Genomic DNA, 24,378 nt, shown 5'->3' with positions numbered 1-24,378 from the left:
TCTCAGTTGTGGCATGCGGGGCTCCTCAGGGTGGGGCCCATTTTCTCTCTACTTGTGGTCTTCACGCTCCAGAGCACTTGGCCTCTGTTAGTTTGAGGCACGCAGGCTTAGCTGCTCCACGGCATGTGGGATCCTAGTTCCTGGACCAGGGATTGAACTCACATCCCCTGCATTGACAGGCAGATTCTTAACCACTGAACCACCAGGGAAGTCCCTGTAATGTTTTTGTTTCTTTTTTTTTTTTTTTTTTTAAAGCTAGAATGTCACAAACTTGCATAATCTTTGTTTTGATGATGCTAATGATGTGATTAGAGGTTCTGAGAACAGGGAGATACAATTCACATCATGTCTGCAGATAACTCCATCTACACCAAAACCAATAGTTTCAGGGGGGTGTTTTTCTTTGAACCAATATCTTGAAAAAATCCGTGCTAAAGTCAGCCCTGTGTGTATAGATGGGATGAATATGGGTAGCAAGTAAAAGCTGGATTAAGTGTGCAAATGAGCTCCCTGGAGTAACGCCCAGGGTTTCAGTACTGTCCTTCCTGGAACAGGCTCCGAGCCTGTGGCGAGGCCTGGATAGAAGCTATTCTGGAGAGTCGTTCCCCGAGTGGGGCAGTGGCTCCCAGGCTGGGCTCCCAGGGGCATGCACATTTGTGGAAGCAATGATTGACCTCATGTGCTGTTTTCAGTTGTCCTGAATTTGGGGATTATGGCAACTCACTGTGGAAGTAACTGATTGTTTCCTGCTAAAACCTTCATGAGCATTTTGCCAAGTTTAATGTTAAAATGAGGAGATGAGTCATTTGAAATAATGCAGTTTGTCCGGTAGATAAAAATTTTTCAATACCTGGAATCCATGGGGAAAAGTTAATAATAAGACTCATAGCCATGAATCTCAGTGTTCTGACGCGCACCCAGGCTTTTCTTCTAGTACTCAGATCCAGCACTCAATTTCTAACTCTCAATTCAAGCAAACAAAGCTAGAGGTAGGGAACTGGAGATGGAGCTGGGAGAATTTGAGGAAGTCTGTCTTGTGATTAATACTATAATTTTCTACATGGAAGGCAAAAAGGGTACTTATTTTTCTTCTCTTTTTTTTAACTGTTCATTTGTATTGCAGGATAGCTGATTAACAATGTTGTGATAGTTTCAGATGAATATCAGATAGATTTATGCATTCTCCCCAGACTCACATCCCATCCAGGCTGCCACATAACACTGAGCAGAGTGACACTTTGGTTATCCATTTTAAATATAGCAGTGTGCACATGTCCTTTCCAGACTCCCTAAATGATCCATTCCCCTCAAAAAAAGCGTACTTATTTTTCTAATGCAAACTGTGAAGAGTCAAGGTGTATAAAATCTTGGCTGATGAGACTGTGTAGTAGACAGGATGTGAGAGCGTTTTGGGGCTGAGGGCTGCTAATGAACTGCTGTTGGTCATACCTGATCCTTGTCCTGCATGGATGATACAGTTTATATGTTGGAAGTTTCTTGCATGTCATAAATACCTGATAGATGCTTTCTTTAAAGTGGACATATGGATATATGTTATAAACTCAAGTTGAATTTTACTACTAAAAATAGGTACTTTGAGCCTCTAAAATCTTGTTTGCCATTTTTTTTTCCTGTCCTGTAATGTAATTTGTTCTAACTCTGAAAGCTGGAAAAGCAAGGATTATAAAAATTAGATGGCTTTGATGTGGCCTCAAGTGTTGTTAAACGATGAGAATAGTAGGCCTTTGTATTATGAGAACTGCACTGGTTGCAAGGGACATAAACCCAACGTGAACGAACGTAAGAAAAAGGGGAACAAGTGGTTCCCTGGTTTAGGGAGTCAGAACCCAGGGCTCTAGTCAGGAACTCCACAGAAGTCTTTGTCCCCCAGCCTTCCTGAGCCTCTTTGGGTGTTGGCTCCATCTTTGACGACTGCCTTCCTTCTCCAGATTGAACTGTGCCTGCCCATATCTCTGGGCTCATAGCTTAACAGACCTAGGACCTAGGAGGAAAGAGATTATTCATTTTCCTGCCCACTCCTGCCAGAAATTAGTCCTTTTTTTTTTAAAGGAAGGAGCCTTTATGCAGAGTATAAAGAGAAACACTGGGCTGGAGGAAGCACAAGCTGGAATCAAGATTGCCGGGAGAAATATCAATAACCTCAGATATGCAGATGACACCATCCTTATGGCAGAAAGTGAAGAAGAGCTAAAGAGCCTCTTGATGAAAGTGAAAGTGATGAAAGTGAAAGAAGAGAGTGAAAAAGTTGGCTCAGCATTCAGAAAACTAAGATCATGACATCTGGTCCCATCACTTCATGGGAAATAGATGGGGAAACAGTGGCAGACTTTATTTTTGGGGGCTCCAAAATCACTGCAGATGGTGATTGCAGCCATGAAAATAAAAGATGCTTATTCCTTGGAAGGAAAGTTATGACCAACCTAGTCAGCATATTAAAAAACAGAGACATTACTTTGCCAACAAAGATCTGTCTAGTCAAGGCTATGGTTTTTCCAGTGGTCATGTATGGATGTGAGAGTTGGACTATAAAAAAAGCTGAGCACCGAAGAATTGATGCTTTTAAACTGTGGTGTTGGAGAAGACTCTTGAGAGACCCTTGGACTGCATGGAGATCCAACCAGTCCATCCTAAGGGAGATCAGTCCTGGGTGTTCATTGGAAGGACTGATGTTGAAGCTGGAACTCCAGTACTTTGGCCACCCGATGCGAAGAGCTGACTTATTGGAAAAGACCCTGATGCTGAGAAAGATTGAGGGCAGGAGAAGGGGACGACAGAGGATGAGATGGTTGGATGGCATCACTGCCTCAATGGACATGAGTTTGAGTAAACTCCAGGAGTTGTTGATGGACAGGGAGACCTAGCATGCTGCTGTTCATGGGGTCGCAAAGAGTCTGGCACAACTGAGCGACTGAACTGAACTGAGTCCCACATTGGCCTTGCTAGGTCGCGTGTCCATATCTGGACCAATTCCTGCAGTAAAAGGACTAGGACACCATAGCCCAGCCTGACTCTCTGCTTACTCTTGTGGTTTGGGCGTCAGTACTGGTTATCAGCAAAAAGGTGCTGGGCAGTAAATGTCCACTTCAGCAGTGGTACAGGTATATATGCCTTTTACGTTTGTGTGTGTGTGTATAATTTATATGGTTTTTCTTCAGCCATTGTGAGAATGAGTTGCAGATATCATGCCTTTTTATCCCTAAATGCTCCAGTGTATCTTTTTAAGAGTAATGCCATTTTCATAACCATTTGTTTAGTTATTGCTTTTGTTTCCGTACAGTCTGTGGAAAGACACGCTTTAAATCATGCAAATATCCTGTGTCTCTTCAGGTTGTTCTCCCCCAGATTTAGCATTCCTTGATGGTTCTGGACTATACTTATCTTGATTGCAGTGGTTACAAAATGATTTTCCAACTCCACCACTCTGTCTACATTTACTGTTTGGATTGTATAATAAGCAGGAGCTTTCCTTTCCCCCTCATTTATTCATTGTCTGTCTGTCTATCATTGGTACGGATTCTTACCATTTTCAATGGCTTATAATTCATTACTGACCTTAATTACTTTCGTGCTCACATGGCCCCAGTTTTGACCAAGGAGAGTTCTTCCAGCTGACTCCTGTGCCCTTTTGACGTGCTGCCTTCGCTTTTTTGGGCATTCCCTTTACTTTACGACACAGAATGTTTCAGGCTGATATTACAACTTCCTTCTCTTGGAACCAGCCATTTTTGTGCGGAACTTTGGAATTCGAAACCAAAATCTGAGAGTTGTGTGTGCAGATTGAGCTTGGAGTGTCTTTGCTTGTTGGCTTTCTCAGTTGTCAAAGCTAGGGGGAAATACACAAGACAAACACGTGTACATACCTGTGCGTGCACATGGATACACATCTACATGCACACACAGTATACTCGTAATGCACATGCACACGTTGGTATGCATGTGTTCATACATATACTTACCTTAGAAAACATGTGTCACACGGAGGCCTCCAGTTTAGAGGCCTCCCACAATCTCTTCCTTGCCTTACATTTCGTGTTTATGTCTTCCTGGTGAGAACCACAGCTCCTCACATCAACACATTTACTAATTTGTTTAATCCTATTACCACAGCTAAAATGGCTTCAGAACTGCTTCCCTTATACGCCTACCAAAGAGAGTTCACCTTTTGTTTGCTGTTTTCCTCACTTCTCCCCAAAACTGAAAGTATATAGTCGGATACTGTGTTTATAAATTAATGAGATTTTTTTTTCCATCTGTTGAGTCTGGTTGTGTTTTTCATTTGAAAAACACCTAGATTTATTTATTTCAACTTGTTTTCATCTTTCATTAAAAAAATTTTTTTGTGTATGTAACATGCTTCCAAAACGCAAATCTGTATAAAAAGATACTTACCCCTTGCTTTATTTGGTTTATCCTCTTTGTGTCTCTTTTTGTAAAATAAGTAGATATATGCAAGGTTTCTTATTTTCTCTTTATTCTTTCATAAAAAGTAGCATGTTAGTATATTCTTGCACTTTGCTTTTTTCTGTTAACAATATATCTTAGAAATCATTCTATGGTGGTTTATAGAATTCTTTCTTAATTGTTTTTACAGCTGCATAGTTCTCCTTTCTATGTATCCTCATTTATTCATCACTTATGTTTGGACATTTAGGTTGTTTTTTGTTATTTTTAAATTATCAAACAATGTTGAATAACCACATGCATATGTGTTTCATACTGATGGAGGTGTATCTTTAGAATATATTCCTATAAATGGAATTGTTAGATCAAAGGGTACATCCATAGGTAATTTTGTTACATATTATTTGACTACTATGTTTGAAGAACCTAGAACCCAAAGGAGAAAACAGTACATTCATGGTCCAAATCCATCTGTAACAAAGTGGGGGTTAAAATGTCTTCATTTGATAAAACTCTCAAGTGTAAGTTTTTTAAAACTCATTTCGAAGATGGGGAAAACACATTTTACCTAGTCTTCCTAGAGGATGAATTCAGGTGGTATTTTCTTGATATCCTATTTGAAAGTCCCATTTATAAGCTCACAAGGAATCTTTTCTTCCTGATACTTGTCTTTATCAAAAGAGCTCCAGCAAAAAGTTTTGAAAATCAAAATTGATTCTTCTGTCAAAGGTAATATTCAGAATATCACTATGAAGATTTCTCGATAGAGTATCTTCTTGCTGCTGCTGCTAAGTTGCTTCAGTCATGTCCAACTCTGTGCGACCCCAGAGACGGCAGCCCACCAGGCTTCCCCATCTCTGGGATTCTCCAGGCAAGAACACTGGAGTGGGTTGCCATTTCCTTCTCCAATGCATGAAAGTGAAAAGTGAAAGTGAAGTCGCTCAGTCGTGCCCGACTCTTAGCGACCCCATGGACTGCAGCCCACCAGGCTCCTCAGTCCATGAGATTTTCCAGGCAAGAGTACTGAGTAGGGGTGCCATTGCCTTCTCCAATAGGTAAGCAAGTATCACTAGACTTGTTCCTGTTTTACTCATGTATATTTAAGAAGTTGTTCCCTCCACCCCACCCCACACCCAACTTCTGGCTAGGAAACCCATGGTGCCCCAGGCTTGACTTTGGAGGGGCCTCACTACAGCTCCTCCTTGTCATCATTTAATGTGTTTCTGAAAACATGGAAGGCAAATATATACACGTCTTATAGTAAGGTTGAGTATTTTGAGGAGGTTCTATTCCTTAATTCTGTCTTAAGCTTAATTTAGTTTTGAGCAGGATATTTTCACAATGAAGCACATGTTTCTAGCCCATCTATATAATGAATATTTAAAATGGAGATTAAACATATATAGATAAAGTTTTCCAAAATGAAATTATATTTCGTAGAAAGATAAGATTGATTTCAAATGTTGGAAGGATTTAAGATTTTACAGAAGATTAAATGGGATTCCAAGCATGTGATTATTATGGTGACTATATTTATATTACTATTTCTAAATGTGTGTCCAAAAAATGAAGCACATACCTTCTTCTGCTGAGACAATCATCTATGGAGTTAGGAATTTTTCTTTTTCTTTTTTTGGTATATCTGAGTTATTGGAGTGTTTTGTAACCAATTCTTTTGGTGATTATTTTGAAATTCCAAGAAGATTAAGAGAAATTTGAAGTTTTTGCATTTGTTGAAAGGGAGACTGGGGATTTAAAAAGAAAAAAGGAGGCAGGAAACATGATACAGTGTAAACAGTGAGGGGATTGTGAGTCAGCTGAGCTGAGCACCGGCTTCTGCTTGGCTGCTGGCTTTGGGGCCTTTGTGCTTCTTAAACCTGTTTGTACATCTGGAACATGAGGCTCACCTGCCCTGGCTCCCTCGCAGAATTGCTGTTGCTACAGTTAAACGAGACAGGAAACACTTAAGTGCTTTGTAGAATATAAATTGTAATTTTCTATGTAATTTTCTTAGTGAGAGCCACGTTACATGAGATAAATATTCCAGTGAAAATTGGACGGACATCTTTTTAAAAACTCTTTTCACTGGAGTCTTCTGTCCTGAAACTGGTAGGAAGTGGTCTTTCTCCCCTGATCCCCACCCCCAGCCCCCGAGTTTCATTTCCTAAGTTTGGGTCAAAACAAGTTCATAAAGAACTTTGCTGATAGGTAGGCAAGCCAGTCTTCAGCCTACGGAATCTAGGGTAAGACTGGGTTTTTGCCCACCTGATGAGTGACCCACGTGCGAAAGGGTGAAGGGTGTTGGGAGAAGCAGACTGACCCCACGGGTGCCTCCCACTGGGTCTTCCGTCCCTGTCCCTGTCTTCCCCCACACCTTGCAGTGACTCACCGGATGGGAAGTACCAGTAACTGTGGCTCTTTCCTCATCTCCACCTTCTGCCAAGACTTACTGGTTCTGCTTCTGTCGGATCTTTCACATCATTTATACCCTTGCGTTTTCTCTGATCACATGTCGCTTGAGTCTTCTTTCTCCCTTGCCCAGTCTTGCATTGTGCCCTTTTCATGCAGCATGAGTCTAAGCTCTCCAGCCTCACGTACCCCGGGATCTTTCCAGCTGCATCAGCTTAGTGCTGCTTTTCACCTGTCCCGTCATCCAGCCGCACAGACTGTCTTTTAGCACTCTTCCGTTCCCCAAGAACGTCATGGTGACTATGCGCGTGCCTGGTTTAAATACTTTCTCTTCCATTTACTAGCGTGTTACCCTGGAAATCTTAACCTCACTGTTTTTCTTGATAAAATTAGGATACTAATGCTATCTGCCTTAAATGGTTGCTTTGAGGAATAAAGGAGATAATCCATGTAAAAGTTTAGAGAACTGTGTCTGCATGTAGTAGGTGTTACATACAAATTAGCTGCAATTATTATTATTATTGTCTTCTGTCAAAATTCTGTGTGTATCTTTGCTCAAGTGTGTTTTTCCCAAATCTCCCCAGTTGTATGCATCCATTAGTGCATCCATCTATCCAATGAATATTTTATCGAATCCTTGGTATGGTTTAGGCATAACGCTACTACTCGCTGTGAAGAATACAGAACTTAAGCGCATACTGCCCTCTGGGAACTTAGTGTCTGATGGGAGAGCACAGAGAAGTGTAAACTGTTCATCCATTCAGCACATGTTGATCAAGTCACTGCAGAGGATCCGAGGTCCTGTTTAGTTCTGAGCCTGGTGTCACTCTGGTGAAAGATCAAAGTTTGAATGCCTTAGGCAAAGCACAGTTGAGGTGCTTGAAGGAAAGTAAAAGTTGCTCAGTCGTGTCCGACTCCTTGGGACCCCCATGGACTATACAGTCCATGGACTTCTCCTGACCGGAATACTAGAGCAGGTAGCCTTTCCCTTCTCTAGAGGATCTTCCCAGCCCAGGGATTGAACCCAGATCTCCTGCATTGCAGGTGGATTCTTTACCAGCTGAGCCACAAAGGAAGCCGTTGCGGTGCTTGGGAGTGTAGAAAAGGGATTTTATCAGCCAGGAGGAGCCAAAAAGGCTTATTGGAGATGCTGCCGTCTTAGCAGGGCCTTGCACAGTGAATTTTGCCCATCTCCACCTCTCTCAAGGAGCATCCATCTCCTGCCGTGGGCGATGGCTCTGGGTGGTCGGAATTTTATCCACGTGACCTCCTCAAGGGCTATGGCAGTGTTGTCTTCAGTTTTGAACGTTTATTTGAAAGTGGGGTTTTTTGGGGGGTGGGGAGATGTTTGTATCATTTTACTTCGTATCACATTAATCCTATCTATAGTAGTCATGATAGGGGTGTAAAAAAAAAGTGAATTTTACATCAACCCATGTAGATGTTTCTTCCCTTTTTCCTGCAAATTTCTGACAGGAAACTCTTGCTGCTTTCCCATTAAAGCCTCTCCTGGCCCCAGAATTACAGGATGTACCCTCGTAACTTGAATCATATGAGAAATCTTAGCTTAAGAACTGCCCAACAGTTTTAATTCTGAATTTCTCCTTGTAGCAAGGAGCAAGGACCAACCCCAGTGGAGAAAAAGAAGAAAGGAAAAAGGAAAAGTGAAACTGCAGTGGAGAGTTTAGAGCTGGACCAGGGCTTGCCGAACCCATCCCTGCGGAGCCCCGAGGAGTCCACTGAGTCTGCAGACAGCCAGGTACCACTGTGCCGGGAGCCCGAGCGGGCACTGCGGCTGCGGGGTGGGGTCTCGCTGACGCTCATCCCGGTACTCCTCTCTCCCTGTCTCCAGCCCGCTTCCCTCGCACCCAGACGTAGGCTGGGCTTTCTCCATGTTAGTGGGTGACCACAAGGCTCTTTATCTAGCATCCTGGTCCTTAGACTAACAATCTCCCAGCGGTTTAGCAGTGTTGGCTTCCTTCCAGGAGAGTCGCATGGTATCAGGCTGCAGTGAGAGGGAACATGGAGAGGGGAAGTGTGATCCAAAGTAGATGAGGCTCCGAGGGCCTCTCTCGCCTTGTAGGTGATGCGTTGATGGCTCGGGGTGCTAATAAGCCAGTCTGCATGAGGACACGTTCATAATCCCAGATGCTGGGAAAGTCAGGGATGGATTTCTTTTGCCAAGATGGGAAGGAAAATTTGGGGAAATGAGTGGCCCACCCAAATTGAGATTTCTGAAGATGCACCAAAATGGGCGTGAGACATTGGTAGGAGTTTTCTCCCTTGAGTTGAGGCAGCGTCTCTTGGACTTGAATTCTGATATTTCAAAGTGCTGTTTCCTCTGACAACCGCAGCAGTTTATCTGGGCTCTGCTCCCACAAGGGGCCATTTAGGATAAGATCAACTTACTATACCTTAAGTCCTGTGATCTTCACTGTAGGAAAGTGTCGGCTCCTAACATCACAGTGATGAATAAGTTGTGACGTCTGGGGAGTCAGATCCGAGACCCCCTTTCACTGCCTATATACTTGGGTTAGTGACTCCCAAGTATCCTGACTGGCAGAGGAGCAAGTACGTCCGGTCCATGAGGGTCAGCAGGTAGTTCGATGTTTCTGGGATGGTAATCTGCACGTGGGATTGAGGGAGAGCTTTTTATGTGAAATCTCTCCTGTAAAATTAAATGTCATTGAGGTGACACAGTAAAGAAACAACACAGAGAGAGGCCCAGGAGGCATCTTTTAGACAATAAGGGCCGGGGGGTAGGGTGGGGGTGAGGTGTGGCTTTTCGTTTTGTTTTGTAGGGTTTAAGTGTTGAAGACTCAGCTGGCTGAGTGGATAGTTCCCGGAAGTGTTTCTGCTGCTTGGATATGATGGGTAGAGATGAACCGTGTGTTTTTCTGCTTGAGGAAAGCCACTGGGTTGCTTTGCTGTAGGATGTTATCTCTCTTAAAGGTCATAAGTTATTTAATTATAGTCAAGTCCTTACATGGTGAGTCACGAATCTCGTTTTGTCACACTCAAGACGTCAGCTTGAATTTCAAAGGGTGGTGTTAGGAGATTCTCAAAGTAAGTCCGAATAAAATTGGTATTATTTAGTTGTTTGGAAGTACATGAAAACTCTGGTGAACTTGGAAAATTGAAAATAAACAGAAAAAAACCTGTTAAATCATTGTCATAAACCTGGAGCTTCAGGCTATGCTTGGAGATGATGAAGTTACTTCCCATCCCTGTTTCACTGGAATGGAAACCAATTCCAGAAAGGAGGGGGAAAACACAGGTAGAGATAATAAAACACATCTCCCTGGATCCTGAGACTACACCTCCTACTCTGTGGATCCAGGAAGGTGGCTCCCTCTCCTTACCTGGGCCCCGTTTTGAGTGAATTTAGCTCTGAAAAGAGTTGTGCTCAGGGCAGATCCTTCTGGGAAAGTCGGAGAGTGTGAGCGAGTGTAGTAAGGCGAGGGTGTCCTTGTGCGTGCTTTTCCCTCCGACTCACTGAGCGTCTCTGGCGGGTGTGTTTGTCCTGCAGAAACGACGCTCAGGACGGCAAGTGAAGCGCAGAAAATACAACGAAGACCTGGACTTCAAGGTGGTGGACGATGACGGGGAGACCATTGCTGTGCTTGGGGCCGGCCGGACGTCCGCCCTCTCAGCTTCGACCCTGGCCTGGCAGGCGGAGGTACAGCCTTTAGGTTGGACTGCTGGCCTCCACCGGACAGTCACTTCGACTTTCTGATGGAGTTGTACTGTGGCTCTTTTTCAAAGCATAAGCTCGATCACCTTAACTGCAGGTTCTGTCCTTCAGGTGGCTTCCTGCTGAACTGAAAGTTCAGGCTCTTTGTCTGGGCCTCGCAGGTCCCTCTGTCATCATACTCTCCTGAATTCACCTAAGTTCATTTTCCAGATACATGACTTTGTGCCATCTCTCTCATTATTCTCCAGCCAAAAGACTTGACTCTTTTAAAGCCATGTATCAGCCATTCTTTCCCACCTACTGCCCTTGGCCTGCGTGGTCCCTTTTGGTTGGAATGCTCTTTGCCACATGCTTCACTTGAATCTTATTTAAAGTAGACTCTTGCCCCTTGTCCTAATGATTCTTTTTTTTTCCCCAATTAATTATTATTTATCTGACTGCACTGGGTCTTTAGTTGTGGCACACAGGATCTTTAGTTGAAGCCTGTGGGAGCTAGTTCTCTGACCAGGAATCGGACCCTGGGCCTTCTGTGTTGGAAGGACAGGGTCTTAACTACTGGACCATCAGGGAAATCCTCTGATGATTCTTTATTTCACTCCTGTTTGTTTATTTCATAGCACTTATTACAATTTATAATTGTGTTCTGATTTCATTTTATTTGTCTCTCCCATTAGAATGTAGAAGTCTGATATGGAGTAAATAGCTACTCAATGAACAGAATCGCATAAAGCAGTCATTACAGTTGGGACTGGGGTTACAAATGTGTATGGAGAACCCACAGCAGGGCCAGTTCCTAGGACACAAGGATGAGTATCACGGCTTGGTCCCTGCCTCCAGGGAGTTTAATCTGGGAGAAGGAGCGTATGGCTACACTGGTATTGTGAGTTAAGTGCGGTCTTGGAAGTGTGTGCTGGATATGGTGACTGGAGGAGGAATGGACAGGAAAGGGAGGTCAGGGTTTTAGGGGAGGCGTTTCCGACCTGAACCACAGCCCCATAGCCTGCTGAGTACCAGAGGTTGTGATATGACAGTTTAATGAGCTAGGTCAGACGTTGGGGTGTGATTTGAGGAGTGATGGGAGATGATCCTGGGGTAGTAGGGAGAGCCACATTATGCAAGGCCTTGGCTCTCAGCTAAAGTATTTGGCCTTCCTCCTGCAGGTTGTACAAGGGGCCTGGGGCAGTCAGAGACGCACGATGCCCATCTGTGCAGTTTAGGAATTTCCACTGGCAACAGTGTCAGGGAAGACGAGGACAGCATTTAGTCGTGGTACCCCCAGATGCTGCCAGGGAAGAGGGGGTGGGAATACATGTTGAAAAGGAGGAGGTCTGAGCCAAGGAGTTTGCAGAGCAGAAAGCAGAAGCAAAAGAAGCAGCAGGCTGTGCATGTGGGATGCGCCTGATGGCCGGCAGCACATTCTGGGACACAGGCTGTCTGTTGTTATGGAGTCCCTGTTGCTGACTTGGCAGGATTCACGTTCTGCCTGTGCAGCTACAGCACAAATGCCTGTCCTTCCTCCTGGACTCCAGTGTGGCTCCTGGAGCTGAGGATGCTTTTATCCGTGCCATCCACCTTGACTCCCACATCAAGCTTTTTCATGTAATTTCTCACAGCCTTTTGCTCTGTGTCTGCATAGAAAGTAGCTAGGAGCAGGGGCCCTTGTGCCTATGTTAACAATCAGGAAATAAGCACAGAACAATCCAGGTCATAGCATTACATCGCAGCAGTGGATCAGTGATGAGCGTGTAAGAACTGATTTCGTGTCTCTCTCTGGGTCAGGGTTATCCAGCTAATGAATAGAACACTTAATAGGAATAATAATTTGAAGTAGTACAAGCAAGTAGTTAAAAGTAGTCCTTGCAAAACTTCTTTGACGTGATAGGATTACATTGCTTTACAGTGGGTCTCCTGGGACTGCCCTGTGGTCCAGTAGCTAAGACTTGACGCTCCCAGTGCAGGGGTGCAGGTTCCATCCCTGGTCACGGAACTAAATCCCGCGTGTCACAGCTAGAAAGCCCACATTTTACAATGAAAATCAAAGATCTCGTGTGCTGCAACTAAGACCCAGTGTGGTCAAATGAATATTTACAGTGGGTTTCCCTTCCTTGGCGATTTTATGGTTGCTTTGGTAGTTAAAGCACTCTAAGGGGTTTTATTTACTCCTAGTAGCCATTCAGCCCAGGTCACTAACTTATTTCGGTTGTTGTTCTGACTTCTACCTGGTACCTAAAGGGCAGTAGTTTTTATCTTCACAAGGCTCTTTTTATCCTCATGAAGGGTACATTCAAGAAGGAGTTTATATGTGGTGAAACATAAGCTAGAATCTGAATCTGCATTAATTACACTTCAAAGATTGCGACTAAATTTAAAAAAGAAAGCGGCCCCAAATGTGGTTTTGGTGTTGATGTTCAGAAAAGGTAGCCATGTGGCTCTGGCCTCCACACCACAGGACAGACCCAACCACCTGCCGGGGACTGAGCGACTGACCCGAGTCGGTGCTCCATGGAGCCCTCTATTCGTGTCTGTTTTACATAGTGGGGTCTCTGGGGAGGTCTGAACAAAGATTTCCCAGACTAACACAAAGCCCAAAAGTCACGGATCTCATCTAGGATTCCAGGCAATCCTCAGAGTGTCCAGGGGCCCAGAAACCAGTAGAAGAAGATTAGACTTTTCTTCCATCCTTCTCCCAAGGCCCTTTGGAAGGGTGTCCGCCTGCTTGCAGACGGGCAGAGAAGGGGCAGAGAAGGGTGTGCAGTCAGCACCAAAAAGGCCCCGCTGCTCCCTCCCTGCTTTCTTTGTGGTGTCTTATCGGCATGCTTAGCCCACTAGTGTGGCTCCTGTCCCAACCCCAAATCGCAACCTCAGCAGTGCTTGCCTAGTGGTGAGTTGCTGCAAACGTCTTTACGCATGATTCATTCTAGCTCGGGCCTGGCAGATCAGCATAGACACCTGCTTTGAAGTCTAGAGGACAGTCCCCTGGCTGGGCAACGGGAAATATGTTCCCATCCTCACTGTGACTCCCTGCTTTCTTATTCTTTGTCAAATCCATGGCAGTGCTTGGTACAGAGACTTGCCCGGTTATGGCCCATTTACAGCATATAGATTCTTACAAGGCGGTCTCAGTTTTTGCCTCCTGCAGTTGGTGTGGTTTGTGTGATTTTTGCCACTGAGACAGAAGGACTTGAATTTGAACGAGGCATCATCTCCCAGTGCTCTCTTGTGCCCGCTCTTGCGTCTTTGCAGACAGTACCCTCTGCTTTTTCTGGTCTTTGCCTGCCCCTGGCAGGTGAGCGCAGTGGTTCCCTCGCCCGGGAAACTCCCTGCTTCCCCTCAAGCTGGAGGTAAGTGCCCCTCCTCTGTCTCCCATGGCACTCCAGTACGGTTAACTCTGTCACTGTCCTTTAAACACCTGCCAGTTTTTGTTTGCCTTTGTCGAAGCCATGAACCATGTTAGGGTAGGGCTTGTAATCTTTTTCTTTTTTTTTTTAACTTATCTCTCCAGCATGAAAAGGCTTCAATAAAGTAAACTGTACATTAAGCCCCAGGAACTATTTAGAGAAAACTATGGCACGTCCCTCCTCTATTTTGTGGTGTATTCATTATGCCTAATGTCCCCAGAACCCACCCACCACTTGTTCACAGCCCGTAACTGCACTGATGGGTCAGCGCCCCTGCCATATTGCTCTGAATATCACTCCTGATTGTTCCCGCCATCACACTGTAAACTTTTACAAAAACAAGTGTCACTTTTTAGTTGATCATAATTTTCACTTAACATAGGTAGTACTTGACATTGGGTAGTAAGTAACATAAAGACATGCATTCAGTTGTACTTAACATCTGGAAAATTTTGAAAGAGATGGGAATACCAGACCACCTGATGTGCCTCTTGAGAAACCTATATGCAGGTCAGGAAGCAACAGTTAGAACTGGACATGGAACAACAGACTGGTTCCAAATAGGAAAAGGAATACATCAAGGCTGTATATTGTCACCCTGCTTATTAAACTTATATGCAGAGTACATCATGAGAAATGCTGGGCTGGAAGAAGCACAAGCTGGAATCAAGATTGCCGGGAGAAATATCAATAACCTCAGATATGCAGATGACACCACCCTTATGGCAGAAAGTGAAGAGGAACTAAAAAGCCTCTTGATGAAAGTGAAAGAGGAGAGTGAAAAAGTTGGCTTAAAGCTCAACATTCAGAAAACGAAGATCATGGCATCTGGTCCCATCACTTCATGGGAAATAGATGGGGAAACAGTGGAAACAGTGTCAGACTTTATTTTTTTGGGCTCCAAAATCACTGCAGATGGTGACTGCAGCCATGAAATTAAAAGATGCTTACTCCTTGGAAGAAAAGTTATGACCAAGCTAAATAGCATATTCAAAAGCAGAGACATTACTTTGCCAGCAAAGGTCCATCTAGTCTAGTCAAGGCTATGGTTTTTCCAATAGTCATATATGGATGTGAGAGTTGGACTGTGAAGAAAGCTGAGTGCCGAAGAATTGATGCTTTTGAACTGTGGTGTTGGAGAAGACTCTTGAGAGTCCCTTGGACCTCAAGGAGATCCAACCGGTCCATTCTAAAGGAGATCAGCCCTGGGATTTCTTTGGAAGGAATGATGCTAAAGCTGAAACTCCAGTACTTTGGCCACCTCATGCAAAGAGTTGACTCACTGGAAAAGACTCTGATGCTGGGAGGGATTGGGGGCAGGAGGAGAAGGGGACAACAGAGGATGAGATGGCTGGATGGCATCACCAACTCGATGGACATGAGTCTGGGTGAACTCCGGGAGTTGGTGATGGACAGGGAGGCCTGGCGTACTGCGATTCATGGGGTCGCAAAGAGTAGGATACCACTGAGCAACTGAACTGAATCGAATGAATAAATATGCTTAAAACATTGTAGAAACAGGTACGATTCTTAACTCCTGGATTAGAAAGATGAGAATGAGGTGTTTTTCTTTCTTTCTCAGGCTCTTGTTTCCTCCACTTCTTTGTACTGGCCTGTTTTCCTGCTGGCATTTGCCTTCTTCTCACCCCAGCCCTGACTGCCACGGGCAGGCCCGGGGCAGAGTGACTGCAGCTCTGCACCAGCCCGGGTGATTCAGGACTTAGGCTGCCGTCCCACTCGGCCCAGGAGGATGGTTTTCATTCTTTCCATTTCTTCGTCGGCCACAGCACCATTTCCCACCCCGGGTCTTTCCTCCGAGTGTCTCCTGTCTTTGTTTCCTCTTGGCTGCTCCTGGCCACCAGTCCTGCTGAGGCTTTTAGTGTTCAGACAGCTGCGGTTTGCACCTTTGTCATTCCCTGCCCCAGGCCTCTGTCCCTCGCACTCCATTCCTAGGTTCATTTCCCCATTTTCTCATTTTCCCAGGGCAGTTTTTGGCTTTTCTCAGTGTCCCACTCAAGAATCTAAGGTGATTTTGCCTGTTAACTCCTGTTTTAGATCAAAATTCCTGCCTGATTTTCTTCTAAGGAATGTGGCCACATTCTGTTCTCATTTATCCCCACTCCCCATTCTGTGAAATGTTTTTTTCTATTAAGACTGTGTTCCTTGGTATCCCAATAGGCATCCTGCTTCCGCTATACTGATCCTTTCATCACATGGGCACGTTTCAGCTTTCCTTCCTGTTTGCAGTCCTCTTATGAGCCAGCATCCTTTAATGCCCAACTGAAAGAAAACACACTATTTGAAAGTCAAGCTGTTCATGCTTTCTGCTCTCTTGCTGGACTTAGGGTTACTACTGCACTGATTAGGATTTACCCCGGGCACATTTCTCAGAAAAATATGTTTTATTTTGCTTCCACTGAGAGCTAAGCCTCTGAGACTGGGCACCTTGTTTAATGTGACTTCGGACCTTCCATGGCACTTGGTAAATACTTAATGTTTTGAAAAGTGAGTTGTGTCTCACTAGAGGCTCTCCTTATTCTAGCTGAATAGAGTGAATCAGGTGGTTGGTTGAGGTTGGGAGTGATGTGAGTTGAAAATTTTTTCCCTAAGGGAAAAAATTAATTTCATGAGTTTCTGACATGAAATTGAATGAATTAAAATGGTCTTCTTTGAAGGATAATTTGAGAAAATTCCAAGAAGTTGGGAACAGATGGCTGTTATGGAAGTGTGTTCGGCAAGCAGATTTAGTTTATATCTGTGTGTATCTGTATACACTGAGTGTTTATACACACATGATCATGCTTATGCACGGTCTCTGTTTAGGAAAAAGAAATCCTGATTTTCCAGTCTTCTTCCTACTTTGATGTGTATTTTTGGTAACACTAGCCTCTTTTTTCCCTTTTATTAGGATAGAGTAAAAAAAAAAAAATCTGTTGTCAGATTTTGATGATAACTATTGATTTTTTTTTTTAATTCTATTGTTAACCCCTGTTCTTTAGTGCCAAAAAGCAAACTGAACTTTTATTTCAAATTCCTTAATTTTTACTTAAAAATTTCTCTATAACAAAGAATGCTTTAAGCCCTCCATCCTTTTAACCCTCAGAGTAAAGTTCTGAGCCTTCTTCATCCACATGTTAATGTTTCTGTGGATTGGGTCCTGGTTAAAAACTGAAGAGAAATCAACATTTTTCCATCAGAAGCCATCTTTTTCTGCTCTTCATGGTAGGTAAGAATAAGAGACTATTTGAAGGGACGTCCAGTGGTTAAGAATCCACCTGCCAACGCAGGGAACATGGATTTGATCCCTGGTCCGGGAATTAAAATCCCACATGCCATCGGGCAACTAAGCCCATGGGCCACAATTTCTGAGCCCACTCTCTCTAGAGCACATACTCTGCAACAAGAGAAGCCCCTGCAACGAGAAGCTCTCACACCACAACCAGAGAGTAGCCCCTGGTCACTGCAGCTAGAAAAAGCCCATGCATTGCAACTAAGACCCAGTGAAGCCCCCCTCCCCAAATATATAGTCGAATAAAGAAAATTCTTTTAAAGAGAGAGAGCCTATTTGAAGTCACCTGCTGGTGAGGAGAGACCATGGTTATCTCAGCATGGGTGCACTTGTGTGAAGGCTTGCTTGTTAGTCTGGTTCGTTCAGACTTGGAAGTAGGTAGGAAAGGTAGTTGGCAGTGATGAAAGTCTAAGGCTAATAGACATGTAGCTTGTTTCCGAAGCCTCTTCTGATTTGGCCAACTGCTCTGGCTCTGTGTGCCCGTAGCACTTGCTCTATACTGCTGTTCCCATGTTGCATTGTAAAATCTCTTAACATTACTTATTCAGAAATATTTATTGAGCGCCTACTACTATTGGGCACCAAGGTCTGTTCTGAGCGCTGGAGATAACATCAGGGAACAAAAGAGCCGGAAGTCCCTGCCCTTGTGGAGGGAGCCTGTTGCATGCACACAACCCATCTCCTCCTCCAGATGTTTGCCAGGTTTTCAGCCTACGTGGGGTGTCAGGCCAAAGGGCTAAGCTCAGAACTTCCAAAGGGTAGAAATAACTTGGGAGAGGCTGGTTATCAACCTGGAAAGAGTAAAATTGTGTAGTGTGTACATGGTGGTAAGTGCTATGGAAAAAAAAAACATCAGAATAGGAGTGTTACGCAATTCAAGAATGAAGGTTGCAATTTTAGATAGGGTGATCAGTGTTGGCTTCACAAAGGTAATGTATGATCCAAGAACTAAAGGAAGTAAAGGAGTGAGGGAGTCATGTAGGAAGAAGAGGATTTCAGGCAGACGGAATAGCAGAGTCCTGAAGGTGGAAACGTGCCTGGTGTGTATGAGGGACAGACAAGGACACCTGAAAGGTGACAGAGGAGGTGAGAGGCTGGGGACGCATTCCGTGGGCTTCTGAAGACCTTTGGGAGACTTTAGGTTTTACTCCCAAGTTGAAAGAAAAGCAGTTTAAGCAAAAGGATGACTTAAATGAAGGGGCCATTCTGATAGTTGTGTTGAGAATAGACCAGTAGGACAGGCTGGGTAACAAAGTGATTACTTAAGAGATGACTGGGAATAATCTGGGTGAGAGATGAAGGTGGTTTAGACCAGGGTAGAAGCAGTGGAGGTGGTGAGAAATGGCTGGGTTCTGAACATACTTCAAAGGTAAACTCAACAGGATATCTTGGCTGATGAGATAGGGTATGTGGCACAAAAAGAGAGGAGTTGGGAATTACAGGATTTTGAGACTGAACATCCAGAGGGATAGAGTTCTTTTTAATTCAATTGTAAGAAAACTGTAGTTTGAAGGGGTAGGGTTGGTGGCTTGGCTGAGAGACTAAGAGTTTGGTTTGTGGACATCTGAAGTGTGAAATATTTCTGAAATAGTCAGGTGCTGATGACAAATAACAGTTGGATAAAGGAGTCTATAATTATGGGGTTCTAAGCTGGATTAAATAACTATGGCAGTCCGGACAACATGCACACATGCGAGTTACGGTGCTTCAGTCACGTCTGACTCGTTGCGACCATATGGACAGTAGTCCATCAGGCTCCTCTGTCGTGGGATTCTCTAGGCAAGAACTCTGGAGGGGATTGCCATGCCTTCCTCCAGGAGATCTTTCTGACCCAGGGATAGAACCTGCATCTGTTGCATCTCCTACATTGACAGGCGGCTTCTTTATCACTAGCACCACCTGGGGAGCCCAGGATAAATAAATATGGCAGGCAAGACACATATAGCCAGTGTTTAAAACCATGAGACTGGATGGGATCACCTAGAGAATGAATATAGATAGAAAAGAAAGCCCCACAACTAGGCCCTAGGGAACTGCAGAAATAAGAGTTAGCGTTGGAGGATTCTATTTTCAGGTAAGAAATAGTTGGGCATGGCAGGCCAACACTCGCTGCAAGGGGGAAGAAAAAGGTAACTTGCAAAGAACATATTTTTAAAGACATCAGATAGCTGTGGAAGCAGTAAGAATGAGATGCACTAAAATTCCAGACGGAGAAGAGCTCTTCCCTAGATGAGCTGACCGTTGCTGACTGTTTTCTTCTCTGGATGTATTCTGTAATTCCGGGCAGGGGCTGAGTATCAGGCTGGGCCCAAACAGAGACCTGCTCTGGGTTGACGAGAAACATCTGACCCTGCTGGTGATTGATTATGCAGGGCTGATGAAATGATTGGGAACTAGGGGAATCCCCAAAGCAAGGAGCCTTCCACAGGCGACATTTGCTGAGTTCTGGGGTAGTACAAGAAGTGGGTGGCCGAACCAGAAGGCAAATTGAAATCTCACAGTCTTGCATTATTTAGGAGATAAAATCTCACTGAAAGGATGGATCTACTGCAAAACAAAACTGAATCTCCCTTAAGAGAGATTGTTAACCTGCTTGGGATTGGAAAACTGAAGGCTGAGGAGTAAAAAGACCTGCCGAGTTTACAGTCAAGTGACTGTGGGCATTTGTTCTCAAGGAATAGATCAAACAAGAGATGGACTGAGTCTTAACAGAACGGTGACCCAGTCCTGACCCAACAGAGCCTGATTGGACTGGACCAGTGGGACCCATTCCTTCTCCCTGTTCATCAAGGAGAAAATAGGAAGCATTTGGAGCTGCTGTGATTCTTTTGTTCACAATATTCACCGTACAATAAAAAATTATTAGACATTGAAAAGGCTGGGAAATTGACTAACAATCAGGAATATTAATGAAAGCAAAGCCCAGATGATCCAGATAATGGAGTTAGTAGAAAAAAAATTTTTTGAATTACTATGATTAATGTAATCCTCTATTTAAAGAAAATAGAGAAAATGATGGACAAAATAAGTTTTAAAGTAAAGAATTCCAACAGAGAATTGAAGCTATAAAGAGAATCAGATCAATGCTGTAAAACTGAAAATTTGTAAAATTCATACCACAATAGGTAAGTTTAAAAGCAGATTAGATATAATAGAAGATAAGATTAGTGACTTTGAAGACAGATCAGTAGAAAATTTCTAAACTGACATACAGAAAAATGAATGGAAAGAACAGAGCAAAGCATAAATGCATAGAGACCACTGGGATGCAGGAAAAGGTCTGATGCTCTGATTAGCATCCTAGATGTAGAAAAGGAAAGGTCAATCACTTAGTCATGTCCAACTCTTTGCAACCCCATGGACTGTAGCCTGCCAGTCTCCTCTGTCCATGGGATTCTCCAGAATGCTGGAATAGGTTGCCATTTCCTCCTCCAGGAGATCTTCTCCACCCTGGGATCAAACCTGGGTCAGTGGAGAGCCAAAAAGTCCCCCAAACTGATGGAAGATATCAATCAGTAGATTCAATGTTAGGTAACCCCCAAGCAGGAAAAACACACAAAAGAAAACCATACCTAGGCATATCTTAAACTGTAGAAACCAGATACTAAAAGAATATCTTATAAATCACTAGATAAAAACTGACAGCTAATATTATATTAAATGGTATAGTATTGAATGCCTTCCCTCTGAATTAGCAAGTAAGAAAAAGATTCCACTATTCTCATTTATATTCAGAAATACATTGGAGGTCCTGCGCTAAGGAGAAGAAATACAGGCATGCTTTATTTTATTGTTCTTTGCCATATTGCATTTTACAGATGCTGCCTTTTTTTTTTTTTTTTTTTTTTGAAGTCTGAAGGTTTATGGTAACCTTGTATCAAACAAATGTATTGGCACCATTTATAATATACTAATATTACAATATACCTTTTACAGTATACTTATTTTATAAACTAGCAACATCAAATCAGGGATGGAAAATTGTAAAATGCCACTTATGATAGTGTCAAGGTATTAGATACCCTGAAGTAACTCTCAAAAGATACATAAGCCCTCTGTATGAAAAACGTGGCTGAAACAAATGAAAGAAGCCCTAAGTAAATGGAGTGATATGTGACACGCACGTATTCACGTATTCAAAATTAAGCTATCTGGAATTCAGTCCCCGTCCAAATCTAGGCAGGGTGCTTTTTTGTTGGAAATTGATGATGGAACTACAGATCTACCCTATCCAAGGTGATCTTGAAAAGGAAGAACCCAGTTGGAAGACTTACAATCCATACTTTGTAATCAGTTTACAAAAATGAAGACAGGGTAGTGTTGCCATAAGAACACATAGACCAGTGGGCCAAAAATAGAGCTGTATGTGGCTTCTGAGCACTTGAAATAGCCTAGTTCGAACTGAGATGTGCTCAACAAAGTACAGAATAGATTTTTAAAGACTCAGTATGAGAAGAAGAATGTAAACTATTTCATTAATAATTTTATATTATTGCATGTTGAAATGATATTTTGGCTATGTTAATTAAAATATTGTGAAAATCAAATTCATCTGTTTTTAAATGCAGCTACTGTTGTCATTCAGTCACTAAGTCATGTCCGACTCTTGGTGACCGCATGAACTGCACCACACCAGGCTTCTCTGTTTTTCTCTCTCTCCTGGAGTTTGCTCAAACTCACGTCCGTTGAGTCAGTGATGTCTTCCAACCGTGTCATCCTCCGTCGCCCCTTTCTCTTCTTGTCTTCAACCTTTCCCAGCGTAAATGTGGCTATAAGAAAATTTAAAACTATGTATGTGGCTTATTTGTGGCTTTGCTGGCAGCAAAGATTTGTTCAATGGACATAAAAATACAAAAGAGAAAAGAAAGGTGAATCATAGAGAACTTCTCTTCATCAAAAGACACATCTACAGTTTGAGAGGGCAAACTATAGATTGATAGAAAAAGTATAGATCATAACAGAGGACTCTTATTCAGAAATACAAAAAGATATAAACTTGCAAATATAAAGAATTCTTGACAAAAAAAAAAAGAACAATTTTTAAAATAGGCAAATGACTTGAATAGAAGCCTCATAGGGCCAATAAGCATATGAGAAGGTGCTCAGCACCTTCTAATTATCAGGGAAATGTGAGTTAAGGAGGGGATGTGAGATTTGAACTCTAAAGAAAGCTGAGTGCTGAAGAATTGATGCTTTTGAACTATGGTGTTGGAGAAGACTCTTGAGAGTCCCTTGGACTGCAAAGAGACCCAACCAGTCCATCCTAAAGGAGATCAGTCCTGGGTGTTCATTGGAGGGACTGATGTTGAAGCTGAAACTCCAATACTTTGGCCACCTGATGCAAAAAGCTGAATCATTTGAAAAGACCCTGATGCTGGGAAAGATTGAGGGCAGGAGGAGAAGGGGACAACACAGGATGAGATGGTTGGATGGCGTCACTGACTCAATGGACATGAGTTTGGGTAAATTCCAGGAGTTGGTGATGGACAGGGAGGCCTAATGTGTTGCAGTCCATGGGGTCGCAAAGAGTCAGATGTGACTGAACTGAACTGAGTACACACCCATTGGAATGGCTGAAGTTTTCAGTACTCGTGATATCAAGTCAGTTAGAACTCCCATGCACTGCTGCTGGATGTAAAAATGGTTGCAACTACTTTGGAAAAAGTTCTGACAGTATCCCTCAAAACTAAACATATAACCAACCTCATAACCTAGCGATTGCCTTCCTGTGTATATATCCAAGGTAAGCCAGTGCATTTATATGAACATTGAAAGCAACCCAAATATTCCTTAGCAATAGCATGGATAAATAAGTGGTGGGTAAATAAATAATTTATACAATAAAATACTGCACAGTGATACAGGAGAGTAAACCACATGCTATATGATTCCGTTTGCATGAAACTTAATAACAGGCAAAACTAATCAATGGTGGTAGAAGTCTGAAGAGTGGTCATGTCTAGAAGGGGGCGTGAGGATCTTCCAAGAATGTTGAAAATTTAATATAACTTTATCTCGGGGGGACTTCACTGTATATGTGTACATGTAAAACGTCGATAATTATATGCTTGAGATCTCTGCATGCTGTATGTGTGCCATACCTCAGTCACTTACAGCCTTGTGTGGGTGTGCCTGGCCGTTCCCCGATGAAGACTATAGCGCATTTATTTCTGTAAGACCAGTACGTAAACTCAAAAGACATGCAGTAAATAACGGGGAAAGTTTGGGAAGGAAATGAAGTGGTAAGGAAGGAAGCCGGGTCATTAATCTAGTTTCCTTTAACCCGGACCCTGTTCCTTTGCTTGCTGTCCACTTGTCATAGTCCAAGCTCTGTTTGTTGGCTGCAAGATTGGGGTTGTGATTTTACTGCTCAGGAAAGGACATCTAGTTTGGGCCCTTCACTGGTAGCCATCTGGACAAGAGAAGTTAAGTCCAGGTATATGGAAAAAGAGGGAGGCTTTAATTATATGATATAGATCAAGAATAACCCTTTATCTTTCCTTTGTAATCCATCTGTCTTCTGTGTTATTTAGCATTCAACCAATATTCATTGATCACCCACTGTTGTCTGGCTTTCTCAAGGTATCTAGCTACGCCAGTGAGTAAAACAAATAAGGATCCCTGCCATTACAGGCTAGCGTGATGGGAGAAGACGGCAACCCACTGTGAACTGCCGCTGCCTCCTTTTCTTGTGCATAAGAATCAAGCAGAGCAAATATACTTAGAGGAAATCAAAAGCTGAGTCTGTATCCAGCCCCAGTTCACTGATCTTCCGGTTGAGCAGTGGGAAAAGACTTGTCATTTTAGATTAACTTCACAATGCCATGTGTCCAGGGGGACATAATGAATATGCGTAGCCTTTGGGAGCATCTGTCAGCGCCTGCTGATTTCCATACTTCTCTTCCACCATCTGCCCTGCTTGTCGTTTTTTTTACTATCAGTTTTCTGGGAAAAGCTTGATTTAAGTTCTTAGAAAATATGTTTTCTGTAACGGTGTGACTTTGGGATAGTTGAGCCCTAGAATGGGTAGACTGAAGGCAGTGATAATGCAGCACAAATCATCCTTTTGGAAAGTCCTGAGAAGGAACCCAACTAGTTATTCTGAGAGTTAGGGTTGGGGGGTGTGTTCTTTTCATGCACTGTTCTAAGTCTCATATTGTGATAAA

General features: G+C 43.3%; 1 protein-coding gene across 7 annotated transcripts in view; it reads left to right on the top strand.

Annotated features, from left to right (window-relative positions):
* Window positions 1-24,378, top strand: part of CHD6 (chromodomain helicase DNA binding protein 6) — a 201,469-nt gene that overhangs the window by 79,477 nt on the left and 97,614 nt on the right. For all 7 annotated transcript variants that reach the window (XM_070801690.1, XM_070801688.1, XM_070801689.1 and 4 more), the window contains 2 exons: window positions 8,443-8,590; window positions 10,361-10,510. In XM_070801690.1, the coding sequence (XP_070657791.1) occupies window positions 8,443-8,590; window positions 10,361-10,510 (298 nt within the window). The remainder of the gene's footprint in view (window positions 1-8,442; window positions 8,591-10,360; window positions 10,511-24,378) is intronic.

This window comes from Bos indicus, chromosome 13, assembly GCF_029378745.1.
Source record: "Bos indicus isolate NIAB-ARS_2022 breed Sahiwal x Tharparkar chromosome 13, NIAB-ARS_B.indTharparkar_mat_pri_1.0, whole genome shotgun sequence".
Taxonomy (NCBI): domain Eukaryota; kingdom Metazoa; phylum Chordata; class Mammalia; order Artiodactyla; family Bovidae; genus Bos; species Bos indicus.
The sequence above is the reverse complement of the archived record's forward strand: the minus strand, read 5'-3'. Positions and strand labels throughout refer to the sequence as shown.